The sequence below is a fragment of the Parasteatoda tepidariorum genome, chromosome 7, assembly GCF_043381705.1.
Source record: "Parasteatoda tepidariorum isolate YZ-2023 chromosome 7, CAS_Ptep_4.0, whole genome shotgun sequence".
In the NCBI taxonomy this organism is placed as follows: Eukaryota; Metazoa; Arthropoda; class Arachnida; order Araneae; family Theridiidae; genus Parasteatoda; species Parasteatoda tepidariorum.
In genome coordinates, this window is record NC_092210.1 from 2,452,657 (window position 1) to 2,478,527 (window position 25,871).

General features: G+C 30.5%; 1 protein-coding gene across 1 annotated transcript in view; it reads right to left on the reverse strand.

Annotated features, from left to right (window-relative positions):
• LOC122271476 (agrin) overlaps window positions 1–25,871 on the reverse strand; it is a 373,447-nt gene that overhangs the window by 61,533 nt on the left and 286,043 nt on the right. The window contains exons 5-8 of the mRNA XM_043052884.2: window positions 13,064–13,279; window positions 10,770–10,985; window positions 7,631–7,843; window positions 306–400 (exon numbers count right to left, since the gene is read on the reverse strand). Of these exons, the coding sequence (XP_042908818.2) occupies window positions 306–400; window positions 7,631–7,843; window positions 10,770–10,985; window positions 13,064–13,279 (740 nt within the window). The remainder of the gene's footprint in view (window positions 1–305; window positions 401–7,630; window positions 7,844–10,769; window positions 10,986–13,063; window positions 13,280–25,871) is intronic.

The following is a 25,871-nucleotide window of genomic DNA, read 5'->3' on the forward strand; positions in this document are numbered from 1 at the left end:
TTCTCAAAAATGATAATTGGATCACCGTATGTTGCATTTAAAAAAATTACTAAGTTTTTAGCAAGAAAATAATGTGAAAAATCGGTTCTCCCCGAGAGTTAATAGGCAGTGAAGATGGGTCGTTCAGTTGAAAAAATTTTCCCCTCTGGTCGGTACGTCTTTTCTCCGCATCAGCTTATATGGGCGTAAACCTTTCTTCCCCAGTGATCTTCAAGTACTTTATGAATACTTCATGAATAAAAGTAACAAGTACTTTATGAATAAATGAAAAAAATCAAGTACTTTATGAGTAAAATAATAAGTACCTTAACACAATGCTTCGGACAAACACACGTTGCACGGCCTTTACTGTCCAGATCACAGACGGCGGAATATTCACACTGTGTTTGGCTGCAAGTATCTGGAAAACAAATTATCATTGGTCAAATATATCACCGTTTTTTAAAAGTCAATAAAAGATTTTTTCTGTTTTACTTATTCCACTCGGGTTGTAAAGTGGCTGTAAAATATCGGGTGAATAGGAAAATTCTATATAGGGCCAATATCGGAAAAATAAAGGCCCTTTGAAAACCTCACTAACACAAGATTCGTGAATATTGACAAAATTAGGACCAAGTTATTTTGCTGCTAGGGTATAAACTGTTGGACTGCCCCGATCCACGGAGATCTAAAAACCCTCCCGTTCTGAAGGCAAAAATTTCGAATTACAAATGAATGAACAGTTATTGGTGGACACTTACAGCTTAGGAAAAGATCCAAAGTCAGCGAGATATCAATAGATAATCCATCCAGAAGCAAAGCCAACCCCGTATTATTAACATGATATTAAATTTTAAATAATCTGGCTACAATTCAGTCTCCAAAAAGACCTATAGAATTTAATATAACACTGTATCTCAACGATTTTTGTAGCTAGAGAAATAAAGCAGCTTAAAGAAAACAGAGTTAAAATAGATTATGATATTCGAATAGCGAATAAATAAATTATACACTTGTATTGAATTAAAATGTTAGCCGTTACATACATTGTTTGGAAGAGAACGAAATACACTGGTGTAAGAAAAATTTGCAGACTGGGTCGATTATCTCTAGAACTACTGGACCGATTTTAATAAAATGTGATGTGTACATACATTGATACAATACAAATAACCATTCAACAATTGTAATAAACACGCATGATCGTGCGTAACACTCGTTGGAGTCGGAAGGTATGAAGCGGCAGTTACAGAATAAACAAAAGAAAAGGGTTAATAAAAAAAATGGGTCTCCTCTTACAGCAGGCCTTGCAGCGTGATTTCATACTTGAAATAAGGCAGTTTATCACTTCCTGTGGCAATTGGCCTGAATTGTCCTGTGGCAATCTCATACCTTCCGACTCCAACGAGTGTTACCCACGATCATGCTCGTGTATTACAATTGTTGACTGGTTATTTGTTTTGTATTGTATCAATGTATACACAGATCAAATTTCATTAAAATCAGCCCTGTAGTTCTAGAGATAATCGACCTAGTCTGCAAATTCTCTTAATTTCTTACACCAGTGTTCTTTCTAGCCTTTGCATTTTTTAAATGAATTAGAAAAAGACACAGGAACTCTTCAGTTTTACCAATAAGCAACGGCATCAGTTTCCGCAGAATAATACAAACATGAAACTCTGCATCTTGATGCTCTATTATAACATCAGAACAAGTCGGACATTTAAACTAATTTTTCTTTCAATGATATAAGCTGTTTATATGCACCTTATTTGATGGGATGAAAAAGCAACATCATCAGTACACTGATACAGAAAGATAAGTACGTAAGCATTGGTTATGAGTTTAAAATCTATTACTATATTCTTTTAACCATTTTTATTAAAAAGACATGAGTTGTTTATCTACCGTTTCAATACTTAGAGCAACAACATGACACACAATGGTAAACTGCAAAAAATTTTGGTGCATAGTTGCCATCATTTTTGGTGTTAAGGTTAACTAAAACATTTTTACAGCTCATGTAGTCACATTTTTTTTTTCACTTTTTCAGTGCTTAAGTTTTATTAGTTTATTTATTATGTTTTGTTTGAACATTTACAGAAAACATTTTTTATGCGTATTATAATCAATTTATGGCCTCTTGTAAAAGATTTTTGCTTAAGAGAACTAGTAAATCCTCAGTAAAATATTTGCACTAATTCTTTCAAGAAATTGTTATTTTGTCAATTGCTACATAATAATTAAACAAATCTCATCCACGTTTTACGAGATTTGTTTTATTTTATTAGATTTGTTATATATGAGATTTGTTTTATTTTATTAGAATTGTTATATACGAGATTTGTTTTATTTTATTTATAACTATTATTTTAATTCTCTCTCGACTACTGAGTTTTTTCTAGTTTTAACTTTAATTTTTATTTCTCCATTTTCAGTTGGCAACTTTACATTTTATATTTCAAATCACTATTGCTTCCTCTCATTCACATCTGGCAAGTCTTCTTGAAAAATGTCAACAGTTATTTCTAATCTGTATTATTTTTTAAACGAATGAAGTGCTTAAAAATGCATTTCGTTTACCTAAACCAGGGGTTGCCAAACTTTTTTGATCATTGACCCCTACATAATTTTTCGAAATCTCCATCGAACCTGGGGGTCTATATAGACCACTTTGGCGACCTCTGACCTAAACACTAAAAATAGTGGCAACAATACACTTAACTTTTTACAGTGTACAAACGCAAAATTATTTATCACGTTTTCAGTTAAAATGCTTAAATTATAATTAAACTATTCTTAATACTTTACATCTTGCTTTATTTATTACAAAAAGTATTTTCATTCGAATTGAAAAGTATTTCTTACAAAAATAAAAGATTTTCTCTTATTCGTGGGGGTCACAATTCTTTTACAATAACTTTCTATTGCATAACTTAAAACTTTATTGAAATATTTCTTTAATTCAATCAATTTAAAGTTTCCTTATGCGTTAAAAGCGTCTAGACAGTTACTTAGCGAATTAATTGATTTCAATCATTTAAAGTTAAGTTTTGAATGTTAAGGAATAAAAATATTCAATTTGTTGCCCCTGAATGTATGACTTTTCTTATTAAAATGCCACTCTTAATTTTTCCGAACCTGCTCTTAACTACATTAACTACTCTAAATGAATATTAAAAACAACTTTCAGTTCTTCGATGTAGAATATTAAGGAGATTTATAATTAAAATTATATATACAGTCCCTGGAAAAATAAATTATTAGGCGCACTATAAGAGTCTATGTGAANGTGAAAAAGACGGATCTTATAAAACTGAAAATTCACGTTAAAAACTTAGTTAAAATAGCGTAAAAAATACGATAAAAAAGAAACAAACTTCGTTAAATTAACGTCAAAAATTGGTATCAAAATTCACCATAGTCAAACTAGAGGCAAAAAAGCGTCAATTTTGCGTTAAAAATAACCCAAATTTTGACGTTTATTTAACGGATTCGAGACTACCACTTGAAACGTAAATAAAACGTTCGGTGGAAACGTTTTTTTGCTTTTAACCTTGTGGCATTATAACGTTATTTTCACGTAATTAATACTTATCTCTGCTGCATGGGTTATATTTAAACATACATGCAATGGGTTCTTATAGAGGAGATTTTTGTATATACTTCCCATTTGCATTCATTTTTATGGTATTGCATTACAATGTTACCCAATTAATACACGAATATAAACAAGTGTAAACCGGTTTCAGCCGCGTAAAAAAACTAACGTTGTAGAGGATCACCTGATTATTAACATTGAACCTTACAGTGTGTCTAATAATTTAGCCAGGGACTGTAATACAAATAAGATTAATAATTGTGGTTTTAATTATTTTGAATTAAAGGACATCTAAAACTTAATCTTTAAAATATTTATCGTAGTATTTTGATATTATTTTACATTGGGACTCTTCTTTGTTTTTGCTAAATGTATACTAAACAAACTTAAGAAGTTTAATTAGATTTCAGAGATCAGATCATTTAATTAATATGACCATAAAAATTTTAAAATGCTTTTTTGCAAGATTTTTAAAAATGCTAAAATTATGTTATTAAAAGTTTAAATGAAAGAGGCATTTCTTGTCCTTGAGGTGGCTGCAAGACAAATGGGCTTAGTCATAAATGTAGAGAAAACAAAATAGATGTTATTCTCAAGAAACAGAGTTCCAGACCCCTATCTTGAGACCTTATAGATTTGAAACAGTAAGGAGTTTTACTAACTTAGGATCCATTATTACTATTGACAACAGAATGACTCCTGAAATCACTCTATCTGACAAATATGGCAGCTGTGGGCTGAGAAGATTTATTAAATATAGGTTTCTTTTTAGAAAAACAAAATTCTTAATCTACAAAACTATTGTCAGGCCAGTATAGACATACGATTCTGAAGCTTGGGCAATAACAAAACTGGGGAGTAAATTGTATCGCAACATTTGAGAGAAAGATTTTGAGGTTGAGTCTTGGTGGTGTAAATGAAAATATTAACTGGAGAAGGATATTTAACTTTGAACTGTACAAGATTTATAAACAACCCAATATTATTAAGTATTTAAAAATAAATAGAATGAATTGGATGGTCCGCGTGATTCGAATGATTGATGACAATACAATAAAAAAGAAGCTGCTTTTTAAACCCACTGGGACAAGAAAGCGGGGAAGGCCACGGTTGAGATGGACTGACTCGGTGGAGTCTGATTTTCTTGCAATTAATGAAAAGAATTGGAAATCAAGGATAAATCGGAAGTTATTATGGAGAAATCTTCAGAGGAAGGCATTCACCCACATTGGGTAGTCTGGCCAACTTTGATGATGATGATGAAAATTTTAAATACTTTTTCTTAATATTAGCATTTAGAAAAACGATATCTCAAATAAGTGTAGTACTTATCACAAAAAAGCGTTTCTTCGGGAAAAAAATAATACCCGAGATATTTTTGACATAAAACTTTGTTATGCCATTATAAATGATGTCTAAAAACTAAAAACAACGTAAGTGCTTCAAGATAGGCTCTTTACTTTCTTTCAATTATTTTCTTTCTATTTTTTATACCATGGACGCTAAAATAGAATTTCTGAAACTAGTAAAATAAAATTTAATTAAAAAAAAAAAACTTTTTGCAACATCTAACGTATCATACAAAAATGCCAAATATATTAAAATCTCAATTTTTACTTGTTATCAGGTAAGTTAATTTTTATTTTTAGCCAACCCCTTTTTTTTTAAGGGAAATAAAGGTTGGTTTGAGCGGGAGAATTATTATTTTATGAAGGCAAGTGAGACCTTATGCCCGATGCATTTTTTCCCGATAAATTAAATGAAACCAATTTTACGTACAAAATATTGTTCTTGCACCCATTTACAAAATATAAGATAGCTATCTAAATAAGTGAGGCATGGTTTCCTATGTATATTTTACATTTAATCGAATCAAACTATTCGCGCGTCAATCGAATAAATGGTTTAATAAGTGCAACAACTTTCATGTATAAAAAGTACAATTTTTGACGCGAAGTAAACTTTTTGCATTGCTATCTACTGGTCTGCCTGAGCATATAAAATAACATTTTCCTATGTAATTTTCTATGCTAAATTGAATAACATAAAATTCAAGTCAATAGTATAAATATTTTTTAAGTCACATGGGGTTTCTTTATAACAAATACACTGTATCCTCAAAACTACCAGAATTTGGTAAAATGTACCAATGCACCTCTATGGGAATACCAAAAAACTTGATGATTTTTACCAAAACGCTTTGGCAATGATTTTGGTAAAATTAAAAATAAAATAAAATTTTATAGTATGTGAACGAATTTGAAAATGCTGTAAAATTCGGTAATTTTATCATGATACTTTACAGCATGGCATAAAAATCATCTACTCGGTTAAATTTTTGTTTTAGTTCTGTATTTACTAAATGTGTGATGATAAGAACTATAAATTTGAAGATTAGAATTTCTGGTAAACAGCTAAAATATGAGCCGATGAATGTTTTAAATGCCGTATAATTTGACTTTTGTTATTTTTTGTTACCAAAAATGCCATTACTATACCGTTCTGTAATATAAACAGAATTTTTATCCGTGTAAAATTCAAAAATAGTACTATTTTACGCTCAAAAGACCCACAGTAGCTTTCAAAATATTAACCCTTTTAATTCGTGTTTGGTCACATTCAATGGGATACCTGCAAGTGACGTAGTGCGGGTATCTCGATCCTGATGGGTTGTTGAAACGTGGCATTTGCTTATATTAACAACTGTTCTTCGCATTCTATTTCGAGTAATCCAAGAATGTCAAGTTCTAATTCTCTTAAGTAACAAAACTTATATTCTATCACAAAGATTTCTTTTCTTCCACTATTTATTTGCACAAAGACAGGCATGAAACCGTGTGGAACATAAGCTAACTTATTATGAATCGAAGTTGCCAGGTATACAAAACTAAAATATATCACTGTTACCATAAAATACATGAACAAATAATAAATCTAAGTTAAGTAAAAGAAGTAGACTAACTTGAATTCTATTTCAACGCATTCGATGTGCTGTATTAAATTAACTTAACTTTAATTAACATTCTAACTTATGTGGAAAAACGTAATTCAATTTTAATACTAAATATTGCTGATAAAGATTAGCTGGAGCTGACGTCAGAGAGTATATGCGTGGGTATTGGTTGTCTTCCTCTTCGAGTGCATTTACCCAATTAAGTGAGAAAAATATATTGGAAACAGTAACAAAATCATTTATAAAGCAGTTAAATACCATAATTCCAAAGGGAAGTTGCGCAATGCAGCAGAAATTCCCTATTAAAATTTCAAAGAAGAAAACAATGAAAATATGAAAATGACAATCGAAACTGACGTCTTCAGGGGTTACAAGCTCCGGAAGTCGTCGTTAAAACACAAAACCTTTTCTATCGAGGGAGCACGACAAATATCTAAAAATTGTTCTTCTCTGTACCTCAAAAGTATGGTAAAAAGTCCAGGAGCAACACTCACATTTAATGCGCTGAAAGAAAAATTGAGAATTATTTTTTTTTGCTTTTCTTTTCTTTTTTTTTCTTTCTGCGCATTAAATGAGGGCGTTGTTTATTTTCAAATTTCAGTTTGGTTAAAAATTTTCAGAACGTTGTGTTCTTTGGCTTGAAATATTTTTAAGTAGGTTTCTTAAACAATGTTTTGCTTTTGTAATTTGTTTATGTCATTTACTTTTGTATTTTGTTTTCGTATTATATATTTCTTTTCTCTTTTCCTGAACTTTTTACAAAACCTTTGGGGTACAGAGAGAGCAAATTTTAGACATTTGTCGTGATCTCTCGATAGAAAAGATTTTGTGTTTTTCTGACTTCCAGAACTGGTACCCCCTGACGACGTCAGCTTCGGTTGTCATTTTCATTATTTTCATTGTTTTCTCCTTTGAAATTTTCTATGGGAAACAGTACTTCACTTTCTTCTATAGCAATGAAACTTTATTTTTCAGAAATGTATTTTATATAATTTAAGATAACTTTTCACAAAGTAAAAGCCACTCAAATTGTAGATTTTTTTCTGTAAAAAAAAGTATGAAAAAACCTTTTCTAAAAGGGTATCTAAGATACTTACCGCAAAGCCCACTGTAGGCGACTTTTATTTCTTTCCTCTGCTCGCATCCTTCTCTTCTCATTTTACATTCATTTGTATGGGATATACCGTCTGTGCCACACACAGGTTCGAACTCTTCGGTGCAGGTTGGACATTCACAACCAGGTAAACCATTCTTTAGAACACACAAAGCTCCGAATGCACATACATATCCGTTACAAGGTCCAGTATCACCTAAGTAATAATTTTATCGTAGGTCAATGTAAGGTTTGCCACCACTAGATGTCGCCACGAGATAGCAACAAAACTTAAGAATTGAATAAGAGAGGAGGGGGAGGATTAGAATGTTTTGGAGGTAGCGCAGCGGTTTTTGAAGGATGTCATTTACTATTATTTCGCTATATTTTATTTTATGTTTTTTGTTTATATGGCATAAGTATGTGTGATAATAAATTTGTTTTCTGCCGCGAAAAGCTTAGAATGAAATCAATTTCACATTATGGAAATTTGAAAAAGAACCTGCAAGTTTAACTGTCAGAAAGACACTAGTTTAACTTATGTATACTAAGGAGCAATAAGAATCGATATGATTTTTAAAATGATCAGTTTTTCTTGACGATATTACTCAATTTTAAGTATGTGGTGTATTCGTTTACATGTTATACTATACGTTTGTCGTATGACATCCTTAATTTTTATGTTTTTATTTTATTTCATAACCGTCGTTGAACAGTTGACCCAATATTGGGGTTACGACTGCCAATGTTGAACTCCGTAGCCTTGTCATTTTGAACCCAATCTACAAGATAAGTGAACTCCTGGATCAAGTATTCTGAGAAATTTGCCTTCGTGGAGGATTTTTTGATGGAACTAACCCACTTTTGTGTTACCTAGAGACGAAAACCACGAAAACCTCCCACGGTTAGCCTGAAGGCAAGGGGCTCTAAGCCATAAACCGTCTACCACTGAGGATATTTTACGTCAGCACTGTGGCTGGAGCGAGCCGGGTGCGGAATTCGTAGTGACCAGCCATTGCTGAGATTCGAACCCAGTTCACCTCATTGAAAGGTGAACAATCTATCCCCTGAGCCACCACGGTTCTCACTTCCTTATTTGCATGGTTTGTTATTAAATTCCATATTCAATCAATCAATTAAATTATGGATTCGGTCATATAAATTAAAATAAAATGCACAGAGCGCCAATAAAAAAAATAAACGGATTAACATTTCATCTAATGATTGGATCTTTACGTTCTAAGAATAATTCTTCAGGGTTCATAGGGGTGACTTCAAATATGCTAGTTGATTAGTGCAGATGATATTTTAAGTTACGAAATCAGCCACAAAAACTTATTTTCTTGGAATAAACATACATTTTTTTAAACAGATTCATATTTCTGATCCCCAAATTGTAGGGGTAGCCGCAATCTGACAAATATATTTTCCCATAGATTGGTCAGGATAGAACGATCAAAAGTTTGGACCCCTTAATGTTAATTTTACTTTATGCGCACTTCTCCATGCCTCCAGAAATTTTTAAGCAAATTAAAAAATGTTAGCATACAATCAAATTCGTTTATTCAAAAATAATTCCAGGCAAAAAAATAAATTTTTGTAAATAGATTTTTTTTTTTGTTATTTTGTTAAAAAATAGTCGAAAAATTTTAAATTGTAAGGTTTAATTTTTTTCCATCATTTTAAAGTACGTAATTTTACAAGGCAAAATACAAAATTTGAGCGAAATCGATCGAAAAGTTCCTGAGAAATCAAATTTTAATTGTACGGCATTTTTAAAATTCAATTTCTCAGGATCTATATAACCAATTTTGATCACATTTTGTATTCTGCCGAGTAATATTACATGCCTTTAAATAATGTAAAAATTGTATACCTTTCATTTCAAAAATTTTTCGACTGTTATTTTGCAGAAATGTAAAATATAATAAACATTTACTAAGATTTAATTTTTGCAGAGAATTATCTTTGGATAAACGAATTTTATAATTGTGCACAAAAATGTTTAATTTCGATTAAAATTTTCTCGAGATATGACGAAATACGCAAAATGTAAAATTAACATTAAGGGATCGCTCTCCTGACTAAACTTCGGGGACCCTATTTCCCAGATTGTGGCTACCCCCTATATTTTGGGGGTCTGAAATCTGAATCTATTGAGAAAAAAAGGGTACGTTTATTCAGAGATAGTACGTTTTTGCGTCTGGTTCGTAACTTAAATTTTATCTGCACTAATTAATTAGCATATTTGAGGTCACCCTCTCGAACCATTAAGAATGAGTCCTAGAACGTGAAGGTCTGATCATTAGATCAAAAGTTAATCAGGGTGATCCGTTTTTTTTTGGCACACTGTACATTTGTTTTAGAATTTTATAAACTTGCTCAATGTTAGATTTACGTTAATTTTTTTTTAGATAAATTGAATAAGAAGTACTATTATAGATAAGGCAATATAGAATAACATCGAATAGTTAATATTTTGTAGTGTAGAATGTCTAAATAATTAACAGTATATAATATTGAAATATGAGGCAGTAAAGAACTGCAGCTTAAATTCAGGCAATATAAATATCGAACTATTATTCAGTATAGACTATCTAACTATTAAGCAGTACAGAACAGACTCTAAAGATTAGGCAGCATATGCCTAATTATTACAATATTAAAATGAACAAAATATATACATACAAGTATTAACCGCTACCCTTACCAAATATTTTGAGAGAAAAAAATGTAAAAAATCTGAGAATTTCTTTAATTTTATTAATAAATACAAGAAACTAAAACAAGACATAATACACAAGTTCTAAGTTGAAATTTTAATTTTTTTTATGTGCAAAAAAATGTTTAATTTACCATCACCTTCCAAACAAATATTGACAAACTTCCAATCACAGCAGATAATTATTATTTTTTGTTTTGCTTCCGGCAGAATAAAAACGTATCAAGCAAAACGTATTGATGAATTCAGCTATGCCCGAGTTTTTTCGGGATAATAAATATTAGCAATATATACATACCCGAATTAACTCGGGATAATCAGGCAAGCGGTTAAGCAGTATAGAACATGATCTAAAAATTAGATGGCATGGAACCTTTAAATAGCACATAAGAACTAGGCAGTATAAAAAGAATCATCTTACCACACGCTCCCCCATAAGCAACTGATATAATACGCTTATGAATACAGGCATGCCTCTGCAGTTCGCATTCACTGTTGTAGGTTTGTCCATCAGAGCCACAAACAGGTTTCATAACAGATTCACAATTTTGTGGACATTGACAAGATGCGATGCCAAATTTGTCAATGTTGCATTCCTCCAGAATCTCACACTGAATGTTCTCACACGGGTTCTTTCCTGCAAAATAAATGTTAAAATGCTGATACTACAGTTTGCCATTAAGTGAACTTCCACATCACAGGGATACTGGTAATTAGAGTACATGCTCATATACAATGATTTTAGCTCATATATATTTCACTGAATGAAATAACTTGCTTGACCTTGCATAATACATCGTAACTTAACACGGTGAACCCGCTTCCTGATGATACCATCATTGTATGATTGGTTGAACAATCCTATAATATTTTATTCAATTCCTAGTATTAGCTCACACTCTCCCTGTATCTTGCTCAATTAAATACTTTTCATTCATCCCCTTAAGTTCAAAAACATTTTTTTTAAAGTTATATTGGATGACACTTGATGTTAATACTGTTTTTTTTTTCAAATATTAATTAATTAAACGGGGATACGCGTAAAACGGAATGGAATTTTCTGATGGGTTAAGCGTTAGTCATTGTTTTAAATTTTACTATAAGCTATTCAGTTTTTCACATATTTTAAAAATAATATCTATAAAATTTCTAACTGATAGCTTTATTTGAACAAAAAAAATAGTCTATTAAGCTCATTTAAATACTTAATTATTTTATATTCGCTGCGTCAGATAAATACAATAAAGAACATGACGTGGTAGTACGTGTGGTGCACGTCATCAGATTTATACTTTTATAGTTGTCAGCCTTTTTTTTTTTAAATCCCGACTATTATTTCATACTCTCCCTATATTTATTTATATATCTTGTTCAAATTTTCAGCAGCTAATAAAATAATTTTTATTTATATACTCAAGTTCAAATACATTTTTTTAAACTTGTGGTAGCTGATACTTGATGTCAATGCAATTTTTTCAAATATTAATTCGTTAATTAAATGTAATTTTAGTTTTATATGGGAGAAAGAAATTTTAATTATATAATAAAAAGTAACTAAAATAAAAATTTTCCTTGTTGACCTAAGTAGGAATTGACTTTAAAGAACTTTTTTATATTACTTATTCACCAGAAATATGCATAGACACACTCCAGAGTCAGTAATGAATGTTAACTTGGATGCCTTTTTTCATCCAAAGAACTTTCACAATCCCTTTCTCGATGGTGCAAAGGAAATACACAGCGTCTATATTAACCATGTGATTAAACAGTAAAACGCATCACGCTATTATAATTGTAAGTGTTACGTTAATTCCATACTAAATTCTGCGTGTATTGAATTGAAATGTTTTATTTTAATCTACAGTCGACCAGCCTGTGTAGAGGTTAGGGAACTGCCCTTGCATCAGAAAGTTTCTGGGTTCGCATCCTGGGCAAGGCATGAATGTTCCTTCCTTCTCTTACTGTGAAAGCAGAGTTAGCCCACGTAATAGGGTGCCCCTAAAAGAGTGGCCAACAAATCTGTCCTTCAAATGCCTGTATGACGAAAGGTCATTCCCCAGGTGGGTATTGGATTTTTAAAAAAAAATATTAATCACTCGATGTTGCCAAAAATGTCTTCCTTGAGGACTGGATGGAAGTGGGAAAATAAATTCCCAGCGTCTACATTGCTACAACGAACGTTAAAAGTTACACAGCAAGAAAACGTCAAATAGTTATCAACCGCATTGTAAAAAAATTCCGGTTAAAATCACGGTACAAAGCAGCTGCACTCTATATACATCATCCGTAAAATTCATTTTTACCGTAAAAATATTACATCGTAGTTTTTGCAGTAATATTTATTTAATTTGAGTGGCTCAATGATTTCACCGTAGTTATTACAGTGCAAATTACGGTATATCTGATTGTTGTTCCTCAGCATGATCTGGTAAAAATAGATTTTACAGTAAAAAGTACTGGCTTTAGGTACTTTTTTACTTTAATTTGATCCAAAATTTTTTGCAGCATATATTTCTTCAGGGGTCATATCTTTGCGAGTAGATTATGTATACCATGATAAATAAGGCGAAAATGTTAGCTTTCATTACAAGTTCTGCAATTTAGTTGCCCTTTTAATTTTGTATAAGTTGTTTCACTTTCACATAGCAGCTGCAGACATCCCTTTAAACAATGTATGGAACAGTAGGCTCATTTATTTACAAAAGCAAAAATTACCTGTGCTACATTCTCCGGAATAAACAACTCTGATATTTTTTCTAAATTTGCAAGCCTCTACGCGAAGAGCACATTCATTTGCATAAGTCTTCCCATCAGATCCACATACAGGTCTAATATCCTCAGAGCAAATAGCATTGCATCTACACATGGCGTTTCTATGCTCATCGAGCTGGCATACTTGAGAATTCGGGCATTCAACGCCTTGGCAGGGATCTAAACAAATAAAAGTATTAGATTCAATTAAAATGAATTTCATATGGCTAATGCCAGAGGAATCAAATTAAAAAGTAAGGTAATAACCTGAATATATCATAAATTTCATAAGGGAACAATGCGTTAAGCATTAGATAGACGGTTTTCAAAATTTTACAACAGAAAAATGATTAAGGTTTAAAAAAGAGCTCTCTCTCGTAAGCCTGTTGTTCTTGTTTTCCAGTGGCGCCATCTATGGTCAAGAATTCGACTTCTGCCATACCCGTTTATAGGACGGATCTATTCATACATCTATTCATTCATCTACAGAATGTAATTTTGACCTGAATCAGATAATAACGAACGATAAATAAGAGCTTTTACAGCAAAAGAAGTAATAATACAGAATGTTAAGTTTGAATATTTTTTAACAGATCGCGCTTCTTAGAATCTCTTAATGACAATCACATTACGGTATTTTAGAAATGGCCACCATCATTTAAACTCACAGGCTGTATTCCGAGAATAAAATCTTTTTACATCAAAAGTAGCAGAAAAAAAACGGTAGAATAGAGCCATCTGGGGGATTTTTTTGAGAACTTGGGAAGTAAATAGTTATATATTGTCTCGTAATGCATCATAAATTTGTTATAAGATTTTTTTTTAATATAATTTAAGTATATTCCAAAACTAATTTTAATTTAATATTAACAATATTAATTTAATTGTTATAAGATTTTTTTATTTATTTTATAATACTGTATTATTTTTATTTGAATCAAACATCAGTAACCCATTTTTAAAATACGAATATTTAATGTTGATGAATGTATTAAAATTGCAAGTTGTTTTTCTTTTTATGACATGAAATTCATAATACCTAAATAATTATAGCAGGTTGAAATATAATCATATAAAATATTCATATTTACCTTATCAAAAAATGTGTTTGATTTAGTTTTCAATATTTATATGAGCTTTACCTGGAATTAGAATCTAATTACGTATATATTTCAAATGGATTTCTCTGATGCAGATATCTATTGATCAAGTTTTAAACTTAAAACTTTATTTAAAGAAAAATATTTCTCGTCTAAGAACCTAAGAGTAGTTTCCTTTAATATTTGTCATTAAAATAAAAAAAAACCTTTTTTAATAGCTTAATCTGAGTGATTTACTAGTATGAGAGAAAACTGTGTTAATATAAAATTAATAGGGTATTTGTGAAAATATGAATTTTTTTTAATTAGAATTTTTTTTTTCTTAGGTAGGAATATAAATAACTGAAGCTATACAAATCTCCAATAATAAACAGAAATATTTGTAAGAATTAACATTTATTTTTCATATTTTAGTAAATTAAAGTGATAGATTTCTAATAATAAAGAAGAATGTCACTAACCATTTATTTATTAAGTAAGTTTATTGAAATTCCACGTAGTTTGACATTTATTTCTTTTTTAAATTTTACAACTAAAAAACTAAATAAAATTAAATTAACTTCAAAATTTTTAGTTAATTATAGCAATTTTCTTATTAATTTTAATAACAGAAAAAAAGCTGAAATTTAAAGTTATCACGAAAATAGTTAAACTCAAACTTTAAGTTAATTAAACAGATGTATTTTTTTTATTTTTAAAATTCACTTGTAGTGATTTCTCGAAAAATAAATTGGGCATTTTGTTTGACTGATATCTGTTGCAATATTGATTTTATCAGCAAGGAAATGAAATTGGTTCAACGAATAGAGAATAAATTAAGAGATAAACAATCAATGTATCTTACTGTCGGTAAAGATTGCACAGTTTGGAAACAAAAAACTGTTGAGCAGCTCTTGTCTTTCAATTAAATGACGACAGATAAGATGGCTTATACATAGAAGCTGATTGGTTACACGCAGTACTAGCAATGAATTTTATTAAAAATAACAAAATGGGTTTTGCTTTTCTTTTTCAAATGTGTGCAAGAAGTTTTGGAAATGACTATTTTAAAAATATTAAAATAATAAAAAAAAATACTCCACTAAAATGATTTTTTTTTTAAGTCCAGCTTAAATTTTTTCCCTTTTTTTCAAAACATTAGCAGATATTTAATGAACATTTCTCAGTCACTTTGAAAACATAATTACTTTCCTTTAAAACTATCTTCACAATTATGCAGTCATTATGTTATATTATTGCAGTCATTCAATTATTGCAATCATTATGGCATATTATTGCAGTCATTGTGCCATAGCCTCATGTCACGATTGGTCTCGATGACTGGCTGTTTTCAGATTTTTTTCTGAATATTTATATATTTATTTATTTTTTTTTGCAAATTTTATCAAAATTTAAATATAGATAATTGTGACATTAATAACAAAATATAGATAATTGAAACATTTAAAAAGATGAATAAATTCTTTTTTGAAGTTTTTAAAAGAAATTTTTAGGTTATTTTTCCAGGTGTAAGTTTTTGGAAAACCTTATTCATCAAAGAAACACTTAACTTTAGGGGGGAAAAACCATATATTGTGCATGGTAGGCATATTATTTCCTTTCAAAGCCAACTAAAAAAATGACAAAGAAAAATAAACGAGAGAGAGAGAGCTTAAAAAGAAATTATTTACGAGAGAAGGAATATTTGAAAATTGAATTTAGCAAATTTACTTTTTCATCAGTTAGTCTTAACCACCTTAAGACGGTTTGAAAGGTGATCTTAAACCATCTTAACACGAAATATTTATTAAAAAAAGAAAACATGAGAATTAAAAAGATAAAAAAAGAAAAAGATAAAACTAGTCGTAATGAAAATAAAATATTGTATCTTTTTAAACTTGCTACTTGAATTTATTCGAATTCAGAATCAAAATCTAAAAAAAAAGAAAAAATGTCTTATTGATTCTGTATTAAACAATAAAAAGATAAATAAAGGTCCTCGTAAAGGTTCATAATAAAGAGAATGAAATAAAAATAAGACTTTTAGAAAATTAATTATCCCTAACTTCCCAATCCCTAAAAGAATTAAAGTGTATACACACATTATGACGTGGGTCAAATCTCATCAGAATGGTCTTATAAGTAAAGTGGGTGCATTTCACGATAAACAGATAAGTAGAATGAGGAAAACAGCCGACCATTTAAGAAAAATGAAGCTTATTATTGGTACCCATTTAGTAAGACGATTGTTAAGGCAGCATAAGAGAGATGAAAATGCTCTCTTATAATCTGAATAAGTATTGTCATCAACTCACTACTTATTTTCACATACAATGTTCAAACATTTAAAAGCCAATACTAATTATCCCAATAGTGTCCCATCTATCTATTATATTTAAATTTAAAAAAAAGAGACACAATAGTTAGGAGAATCTTTCAAAATGAGGGAAAGGATTAAATAAAATGCAGTAAAAGAGGGAGGAAATAGATGTTTATGTTCGGACGAAACAGTAATCGTCCTTTTGATAAACTTCGTCGATACTTCAAAGAGTAAGAGTTTCTGAATAACCACGACCCTATTTTCTCCAAGTTAACCTCACGATTAAGGCAATAAATCAATACCGTCTGGAATTCTAATGGTAAAAAATGAAGAATTATCAAAATCACTCTAACCAATGATGTATCAAATGAAGAATCATCTGTACCATCTAAATTTTTAAAATGTAAGTAAACACACGAGAAATTTAAGAAATATAATTATTCTTATATCATCCTAATAGCTGTGCAAACAGCCCAATGTAGGCCAATGTCTTACTCTGAAGACTTCTATATAATGACTTCCGATCTACCATTCATCTCCCATTCTTTTCATTAATTGCAAGAAAATCAGCCACCACCGAATCAGCCCATCTAAACAGCGACCTTCCCCGCCTTCTTGTTCCAGTGGGTCTAAAAAGCCATATATTTTTTAATGTATTGTCATCACTCATTCGAATCACTTGGACCATCCAATTCATTCGATTTATTTTCATGTACTTAATAATATCGGGTTGTTTATAAATCTTGTACTGTTCAAAGTTAAATATCCTTCTCCAGTTATTCTTTTCATTTACACTACCAAGTATACTCCGCAAAATCTTTTTTCTAAAATATTGCGGTACAATTTTACGACGGTTTTGTCATTGTCCAAGCTTTAGAAGCATATGCCAAGAGTTTTGTAAATTAAGAACTTAAATAATTCTTATATACCAAGAGAAAGATTTTGCGCAGTATACTTGGTGGTGTAAATGAAAACAATAACTGGAGAAGGATATTTAACTTTGAACAGTACAAGATTTATAAACAACTCGATATTATTAAATACGAAAAAAATAAATAGAATTAATTGGATAGCAAACGTGATTCAAATAATTGATGACGATACAATAAAAAAGATACTGCTTTTTAGACCCACTGGAACAAGAAAGCGGGGAAGGCGGCGGTGGAGATGGGCTGACTCGGTGGAGTCTGATTTTCCTATAAATAATGAAAAGAATTGNAACAACTCAATATTATTAAATACAAAAAAAAAATAAAAAATAAATAGAATTAATTGGATAGCAAACGTGATTCAAATAATTGATGACAATACAATAAAAAAGATACTGCTTTTTAGACCCACTGGAACAAGAAAGCGGGAAAGGCGGCGGTGGAGATGGGCTGACTCGGTGGAGTCTGATTTTCCTATAAATAATGAAAAGAATTGGAGATCAAACATAAATCAAAAGTCGTTATGGAGAAATCTTCAGAGGAAGGCATTGACCCACATTGGGTTGTCTGGCCAACTACGATGATGATGATATACCAAGAGAATAAATCCTTTAATGATGTAAGCATTCTAATTGACATCAATATGCCACAAATATTCTCACAAAATAATGAAACATAACTATGCTTGAAATATCTAAATGAATGTTTGTTATTAGAAGAGCCTTAACAAAAAATCAGGAAATAAAATCAAAATTGAAGAAGAAGGTAGAATAAATATGAAAAACTTAAGGAATTCTCATCTACCCATCAACCTCTTTATCTTCACACAAAATAATGAAAGGCAATGTATAGGTGTATCCAAATGATGTCCCATCTATTCAAAGCTTAAATAGAAAAGAGATAAAATAGATGAAAGGAATCTTTCAAAATGAGAGAGAGAGGATAAAAATAAAATGTAACAAAAGTGAGAGGGAATAGAGTAGAAGAGTGATAGTCCTTTTGATAAACTTCGTCGATACCTCGTAGAGTGGGAGTTGCAGAATGACCACGGCCTTATGTTCCCCGAGCTGACATCACGATTAAGGTTATAAATCAATACTGTCAGGTGTCCTGAAGGGGGACTATTGAAGAACCATCTATATCATCTGGTTCTTCATTGCTTTTCTTCCTTTATTCTTAACTCTTTCCTTTTAGTATCAAAAGAGTAAAAATAATGCAAAATAACGATGCAAGTTATTTAACTATACAGAATGGTCAATTTAATGTCAAGAACGGCCCTTTTAGAATCAAAAGAGTAAAAATAATACAAAATTACGATGCAGTAAGTTATTTAACTATGCAGAATGGTCAATTTAATGTCAAGAACGGCTCTTTTAGTATCAAAAGAGTAAAAATAATGCAAAATAACGATGCAGCTATTTAACTATACAGAATAGTCAATTTAATGTGAAGAGCGGTCCTTTTAATGTCGATTAATTAACAAGTTTTTAAGATTTTTACGTTTTTGTTGACAACTACACATTTTATACTTCGGAATAGTATTTAAAAAAACAATAGGTTTTTTATCTTCAGATTCACAAATGTTCCAATAAAATCCAATCCTGTTCGGGATTGGATTTTATTTTTACGTACACATTATTTTGAATAAATTGTTTTCATTCAAAAAAATTTATCATTGGGACAGTTCCAGTATTATGTAAGCAATTTAGTACATATCTTTTCCATTTTTCCCGCTCTCAGCTCGCAGTCATAAGCCTTTTGCTTGTGTGAGATAGAGGCCATCACCCGCAAGTTTCATGCTTGTACTCCGATTTACTGTTCTAACCTAACTCTGAATGAAAGTTGTAACTTTGCACGAAAAAATTAATTTAACTTCGAAATTTTAATTAGTTTTTCTTCAAATTTTTATATTTATTTAGAAATTGTTTGAATTCTTTTTGAGGAAATTCTTGCTTCTGTGGTCAGAACTCTTGACCTCTGAAATTCTTAGAAGATATTTATTTGTTGTAAATTTTTCTTTTCCAAAATTTAACTTTTTCCAAGTGTAATTTATTGTATGTATATATATATGGGTCATTCTCACAAAAACAGTCATTTTCATGTCCCCAGTATATTTTATGTTTGTTTTACAACTTACGAAAAAAAAAATTTAGGGAAAGTGTCCTTCGGAATGCAAGCTAACAAAAGAATAAAAATAAAATTATCAATTTTTATTTTTTATTTATTTTAGGTAATTAAAATATACCAATATGTCATTCCCTCACTTGTCCCCACTGCTGATTTAAAAAAAGAAAAAAATTGTTTCTGAAATAAAAAATTTTTTTTTACAAATTCGTGTTTTTTATTTCAGAATACTGAAATATAGAATTCAGAAAATCAATTTTAAATTTAATTTCTGATAAAAATATTAACACAGCACTATTTTAAACTTTGTCCCCAGTGTTTCGCGTCATTCCCTCACAACAATGTTCTTATCACCTGCAATCTTCTTAGAATAAAAATATTTTAATAAAAACTTCAGAAGTTAACAACTGGCATCATAGAACAAAATTGCAGTATGTTTCCATCTTCAACTTAAAGAAGCTTTGCTGTGGAATAAATTTGAATGAATCAAACCAGGTAAAATTTTTTACATTTGTCATTCCCTCATGTCATTTTTTAGAGTAAAATAAAATACAACTTCATCGAGAAAGTGGATAATTATATGTTGCTTTCTTGTATGAATATAATTGTATGTGATTGACTTCAGAAATTAATTAGGCCTAACTGTTATTTTTAAATTTTATTGAATTCGTCATTCCCTCACTAGTGTATAAAGTGAGGGAATGACGCTGAAGTGAGGGAATGATTCAAGATGAGTATATTATTAAATTTTTTTTTGTTCAATCGTGCCAGCCAATTTTATTTCCCAAACCTGTAAAAACTATTAAATATATAAGACTAAATTATAATAAATATTAGATATACTTAGTATGTTATCATTTTCAAACTTTAGGTAGATGTAACTTAGATAAAAACATGTATTAAAATAAAATATCATTCCCTCACTATTAGTGTCATTCCCTCACTTTTTAAATAGTGAAAATAATTAATTTACTTATTAATTAATTTGAAAAATAAATTAATAAATTAATAAATTGATTTATTAAACTAATTAATTTATTTATTAAATTAATTAATTAATTATTATAAATTAATAATTATAAATTAATTATTTAAAAAAATTAATTAATTTAAATATTAAGTATAATTTATAGGATATATACTTTCTTTATAATGCCATTACATATTTCTATTAATATAGAAAGTTTTAGAGCTTTTTATTCACTTTACTGTTTTGGGATTTTATGAACTGAAAAATGACAGTTTTCGTGAGAATGACCCATATATATATATATATGCACACTTAATATAACACAATAAAAATACTTTTTTTTTCTTTCACTTTTGGCGAAAAATCTATGAAAGAACTTATGTTTTATGAGACACAAACTTTCTATACTATACGTATATTCTATTCTATATTTAAAAACACAATTTAAACGCTTTCAAATATTTTCACTTTCATTCGATGTCGATGGAAGGAAAAAAAACGTGATTACTCTGCCATCTCGTGATCTTTGAACTTAATTCTAGCATTAAAAGTTGTGTTTCATTCTACTTTATTTTAATTATTAGAATTTTGCTTTACGTTCTTTCTATTTTTTTCACTTTTAGCCAAACCTCTATGAAACGACTTTAGTTTTATTAAGCACTGACTTTCTATTTATAAATATCTATATTCTATTCCATCTTTGACACAATATTTAAACGCTTCCAATAGAGATTTCCGTCTATATTCGATTCAGTGATCTATATTCTACTAATTCTTGTCATTCAACATAATCTGCTCAGCTTCAAATCGTGAGAATTGTCACCAGAAGGACCCGTAAGGACTCAAGTAGGGATTTTAAAGCCCACTTCATTTTATCAAAAGAGATCAAACTTTGAGGGAAACAATCTCTTTAATGGAAAAGAGGCCTCAACTGTGAGAGAGAATGTGAAGTGATGCAGATATCGCAATCTCCCAAACCATAATTCTAAAATATGTTCATGGTATATAAAATCAGGGTTTTATATAAGAAGATCTAATAATATTCAAAAACTTTAAATCGGAGAACCAGTTATATTTGAGTATTCGATGAGATAATAATAACAATAATACTCGATAGCTTCTTTACAGATGAAGTATTTATACTCCATGACTTTATGAGTATCCAATCAAAGTATGAAATTGATTTGAACAAATTAAAATTTTAGGATAAAACTTAGAAATAATAAGTCAAAATGGAAAAGCACTAAAAGCAGCTAAAACCAAATTTTTATTTTATATTTTATAACCGTCGTTGTACAGCCGACCCAATTTTTTGGGATTACCACAACTGATGTTCAACTCCGTAGCCTTGTCATTTTGAACTTAATCTAGAGGACAAGAGAACTCCTGCATTAAGTATTGGGAGAAATTTTGCCTTCGTAGAGGACTTTTTGATGGAACTAACCCGCATTTACGCTACATGGAGAGGAAAATCACGAGAACCTCCCATGGTTTGCCTGACGGCAAGGGGACTTTCCTTTCTTTCTTTCCTTCCAAACGCGGATACGTACCTAGGTTAGTAAAACCCTTACCCGTATAATTCGCGTCTGTCCACTATTTCAGTCAACCTCAACATCGGGAACGTGATTGATCAGTGGCAATTGTTTAAAATTTAAAAAGAAAGGAGGTTACAATGACAGCAAGGGGACTCTAACCCATGGTCCGTCTACCACTGAGGATATTTCACATCAGAGCTGTGGTCAGTGCAAGCCGGATGCGGAATTCGTATAGACCCGCCTTACTAGGAATCGAACCCGGTTCACCTGATTGGAAGATGAACGCTCTACCCCCAGTTCCATCGAGGCTCTAAAACCAAATTTGACTTATTTAAAAAAGTCAGAAACCAACAATAACGAAAGCGAAATTTTAAAAATATTTATCTTAGCAAAAACAGCACTTCTTCAGAGGACACACTGTATGCTGACTCACTGGAGACTTGCTGTAGTCAGTGGTTAAACTAAAGGCTGACTGTGCTCCGAGGCCCCATAATAGAAAAACTAAATAAGAGAATGCAATATCTCAAATATTGAAATAAAGATGGAAATCCGATCCCCAAGTCAAAACTACACTGAGAGAGCAGTAGGAAGAACACGTCTACATACATAATATATAAAGATAACCTTGCTGTTAGAATAGCCAAATAAAATATAAATTGCCAGATCTTAACAATTTTTTAAAAAAATTAATTAAACAAAGCAAAATTATTAAATATAATTATTAAACTAAAAAACAAATAGTTAAAATAAATGAGCAAAAGTTTTAATTTTTTTTGAAATTGGTCAGCATTATATAATCTATTATATATAATTCTCTTACGTGGCTCCCAAATTCTGACTGTATTTCTTTTCCGCCGGTGGCAACGTTTGCNCTTCTGAACACTGATGAAAACACAAAATGATGGGCTTCATCAACAATCAAAAATATATATATTTATTTTACAAATTCCATATTATTAAGATGGCGCTTACTAAATTATCTTCATAAAAGCCGATGATTTACATCCGGCGTTCAGTGGCAGACTACTATTTCATATTGTTTTATAACACATGGCTTTAGCCCTCTGGTGGGAAAGACTTTAAAACAAAACTTACAACAGTTACTTTTCTCAACAACTGAAATTTAGAATAGTGTGTATAAGAAAAAACTGTTTTCAATTTCAAATTATTATTGAAATGTACAGGTTTAGAATTTTCTACAGTGAAAAGTTTTCGGAACTTCAGTATTCAAAAAAGTATACAAAAACTAGACGTTAAGAACGTATCCAATGAGCGAGCAAAGCGAGCATTGGATTGCGAAGCAATCCGAAATAAACTGTGAAAGCAGTTCCGGGGGTTGGTGAGCGCCAGCGAGCAGGGGGCAAAGCCTCCTAGTATATTTTAAATTCGTAAAGATCTGGCAATTTGGCTATTCTAACTGTAACTTTATCTTCATATTTCATCTATGTAGAAGATGAGGATTTAATATAAAAGCATTTACGATATCACACGTAATCAGTTTCATGAAATTTTATGACAAATAAAATATAGTATAACTAATATAATCTACAAACTTCTTTTAACAAACGGTATAGCATCTTCACAAAAATAAAAACTCCTGATTTATTTAAAAATTTCAGAGACCACAAATCCAAATTTATGAACTTCCCAAAATGATTCTTCACAGTAGTAAAAAGAACTAAAACTCTTAAAAATACTTAATCTTTTCTAACTCTTTTGTTAGCAGACGGACATAATCCATTGATCTTGTTTCGGTTAATCGAAGACCAGTGGGAAACACGACAAAGAAATCCGTTTTAGCACCATGTTGACTCTTAAAGCAGACAGCCGATTTGTCAAAAGTGCAACCTATGATTATTTTTTTTTCACACCCATGCTGGTGGCATATTTCGAGTGGTTAAGATTGATCACGGTTTTGCCTTTACTTTTGGGCGTTCTTCTCCTCGCTTTGCAATCTATGACCATCATTCAGATTGTTAAGAGTCCTATAGTTAACTGTGTCAGAGATTGATTGCAGAATTTGATGACTAACCATGAAAAAAGAAATGTTAGTCAAAATGAAATCTTAGACAAGTTTTGGTTGTTTTTGTGAGTCAGAGTAGTCTCGAAATAAAATGAACTAAAAAAGAAATAAAAATAAAGAAATAGAATTTTAAAAAAATAAATAAAAAAATAAAATAAAAGAAAAAGTTGTATTTAAAAATATACTTACAATTCCTGGCCATATTATTAGACGCACTATAAGATTCTATGTAAAATAACAATTATCATGTGATACTATACAGCTGTATTAATCTTCATTTGGATGAAACCGGTTTGCATTTGTTTACGCTCCTGTATCAATTGGTTAACATTGCAATGCAATACGTTGAAAATTAATACAAATAGAAAGTATATAAAAAATCTCCTGAATAAAAATCCATTGCATGTATGTTAAATATGAAAGTATTGCCCATAGACTCATGTAATTATTAAAAAATCATGCAATTATTAATCTTCTAAACCATGACCCCACGATCACTGAGAATATTCTATAGCAAGACAGTGGTTGCTGGGAGTCGTGACCAGTATTCAATTAAACCAGTCGTTGCTCGTATTCGAACCTAGGTTATTGCATAGGAACGCGAGCACTCTATTACTTATTGTGTCTTTATGGATCTGAACATGATGATGAAAGCTATGAGCGCATGGCTATGAACATTATTAAGTAAAAATTTAAATTCGTATATTTTAGGCACTGGACGTTACTATGAAATCAAAATTAAAACACGTGACATCTCAGACTTTGAAGATTATTGCGTAATAAGAATTGACATCACAGGCTTTCTAGGCTCCGAACAATATTATGAAGTAAAAATTGCAACAGGTACTTTTTTGGTCACAAAACAGGAAATCCTTCCACTGACGTGTTATAGAACGTGTATATATATATATATNTGAGCGCATGGCTATGAACATTATTAAGTAAAAATTTAAATTCGTATGTTTTAGGCACTGGACGTTACTATGAAATCAAAATTAAAACACGTGACATCTCAGACTTTGAAGATTATTGCGTAATAAGAATTGACATCACAGGCTTTTTAGGCTCCGAACAATATTATGAAATAAAAAATTTGTGTCTTTATGGATCTGAACATGATGATGAAAACTATGAGCGCATAGCTATGAACATTATTAAGTAAAAATTTAAATTCGTATATTTTAGGCACTGGACGTTACTATGAAATGAAAATTAAAACACGTGACATCTCAGACTTTGAAGATTATTGCGTAATAAGAATTGACATCACAGGCTTTTTAGGCTCCGAACAATATTATGAAATAAAAATTGCAACAGGTACTCTTTTTGGTCACAGAACAGGAAATCCTTCCACAGACGTGTTAAAGAGCGTGTCATACTACGAACATGTTATTTATATATATGTATATATGTAATAACAGGGCTCCAACCCTGTTATCAGTGTTGCATTTAGCTTGAAATAATTGCAGTCTTAAGCCATCATACGTTCTAAACAGGTTTATTTAAATGAAGGCTGGTATTGCTAACAGTTCACGTCCACACTCCCTATGGGAGGGGAATGGACAAGACTTCTGACAATTCCTGAACAGCTTATCAGGATCAAATCATGATGAAAAGGACACGCAAAACTATGCGTTCTTACGTTTTATACCAACATAGATTTGAGGTAAAAAGGCACATTTCGTACATTCCTTGTAACCTTACGCATTAAGGAAAATCATTTCTGCTTCCTTATATGGAATTGAAAAAGGGAACGATTCTAAAAATAACTCTTCCCTTGAAATATAAATCT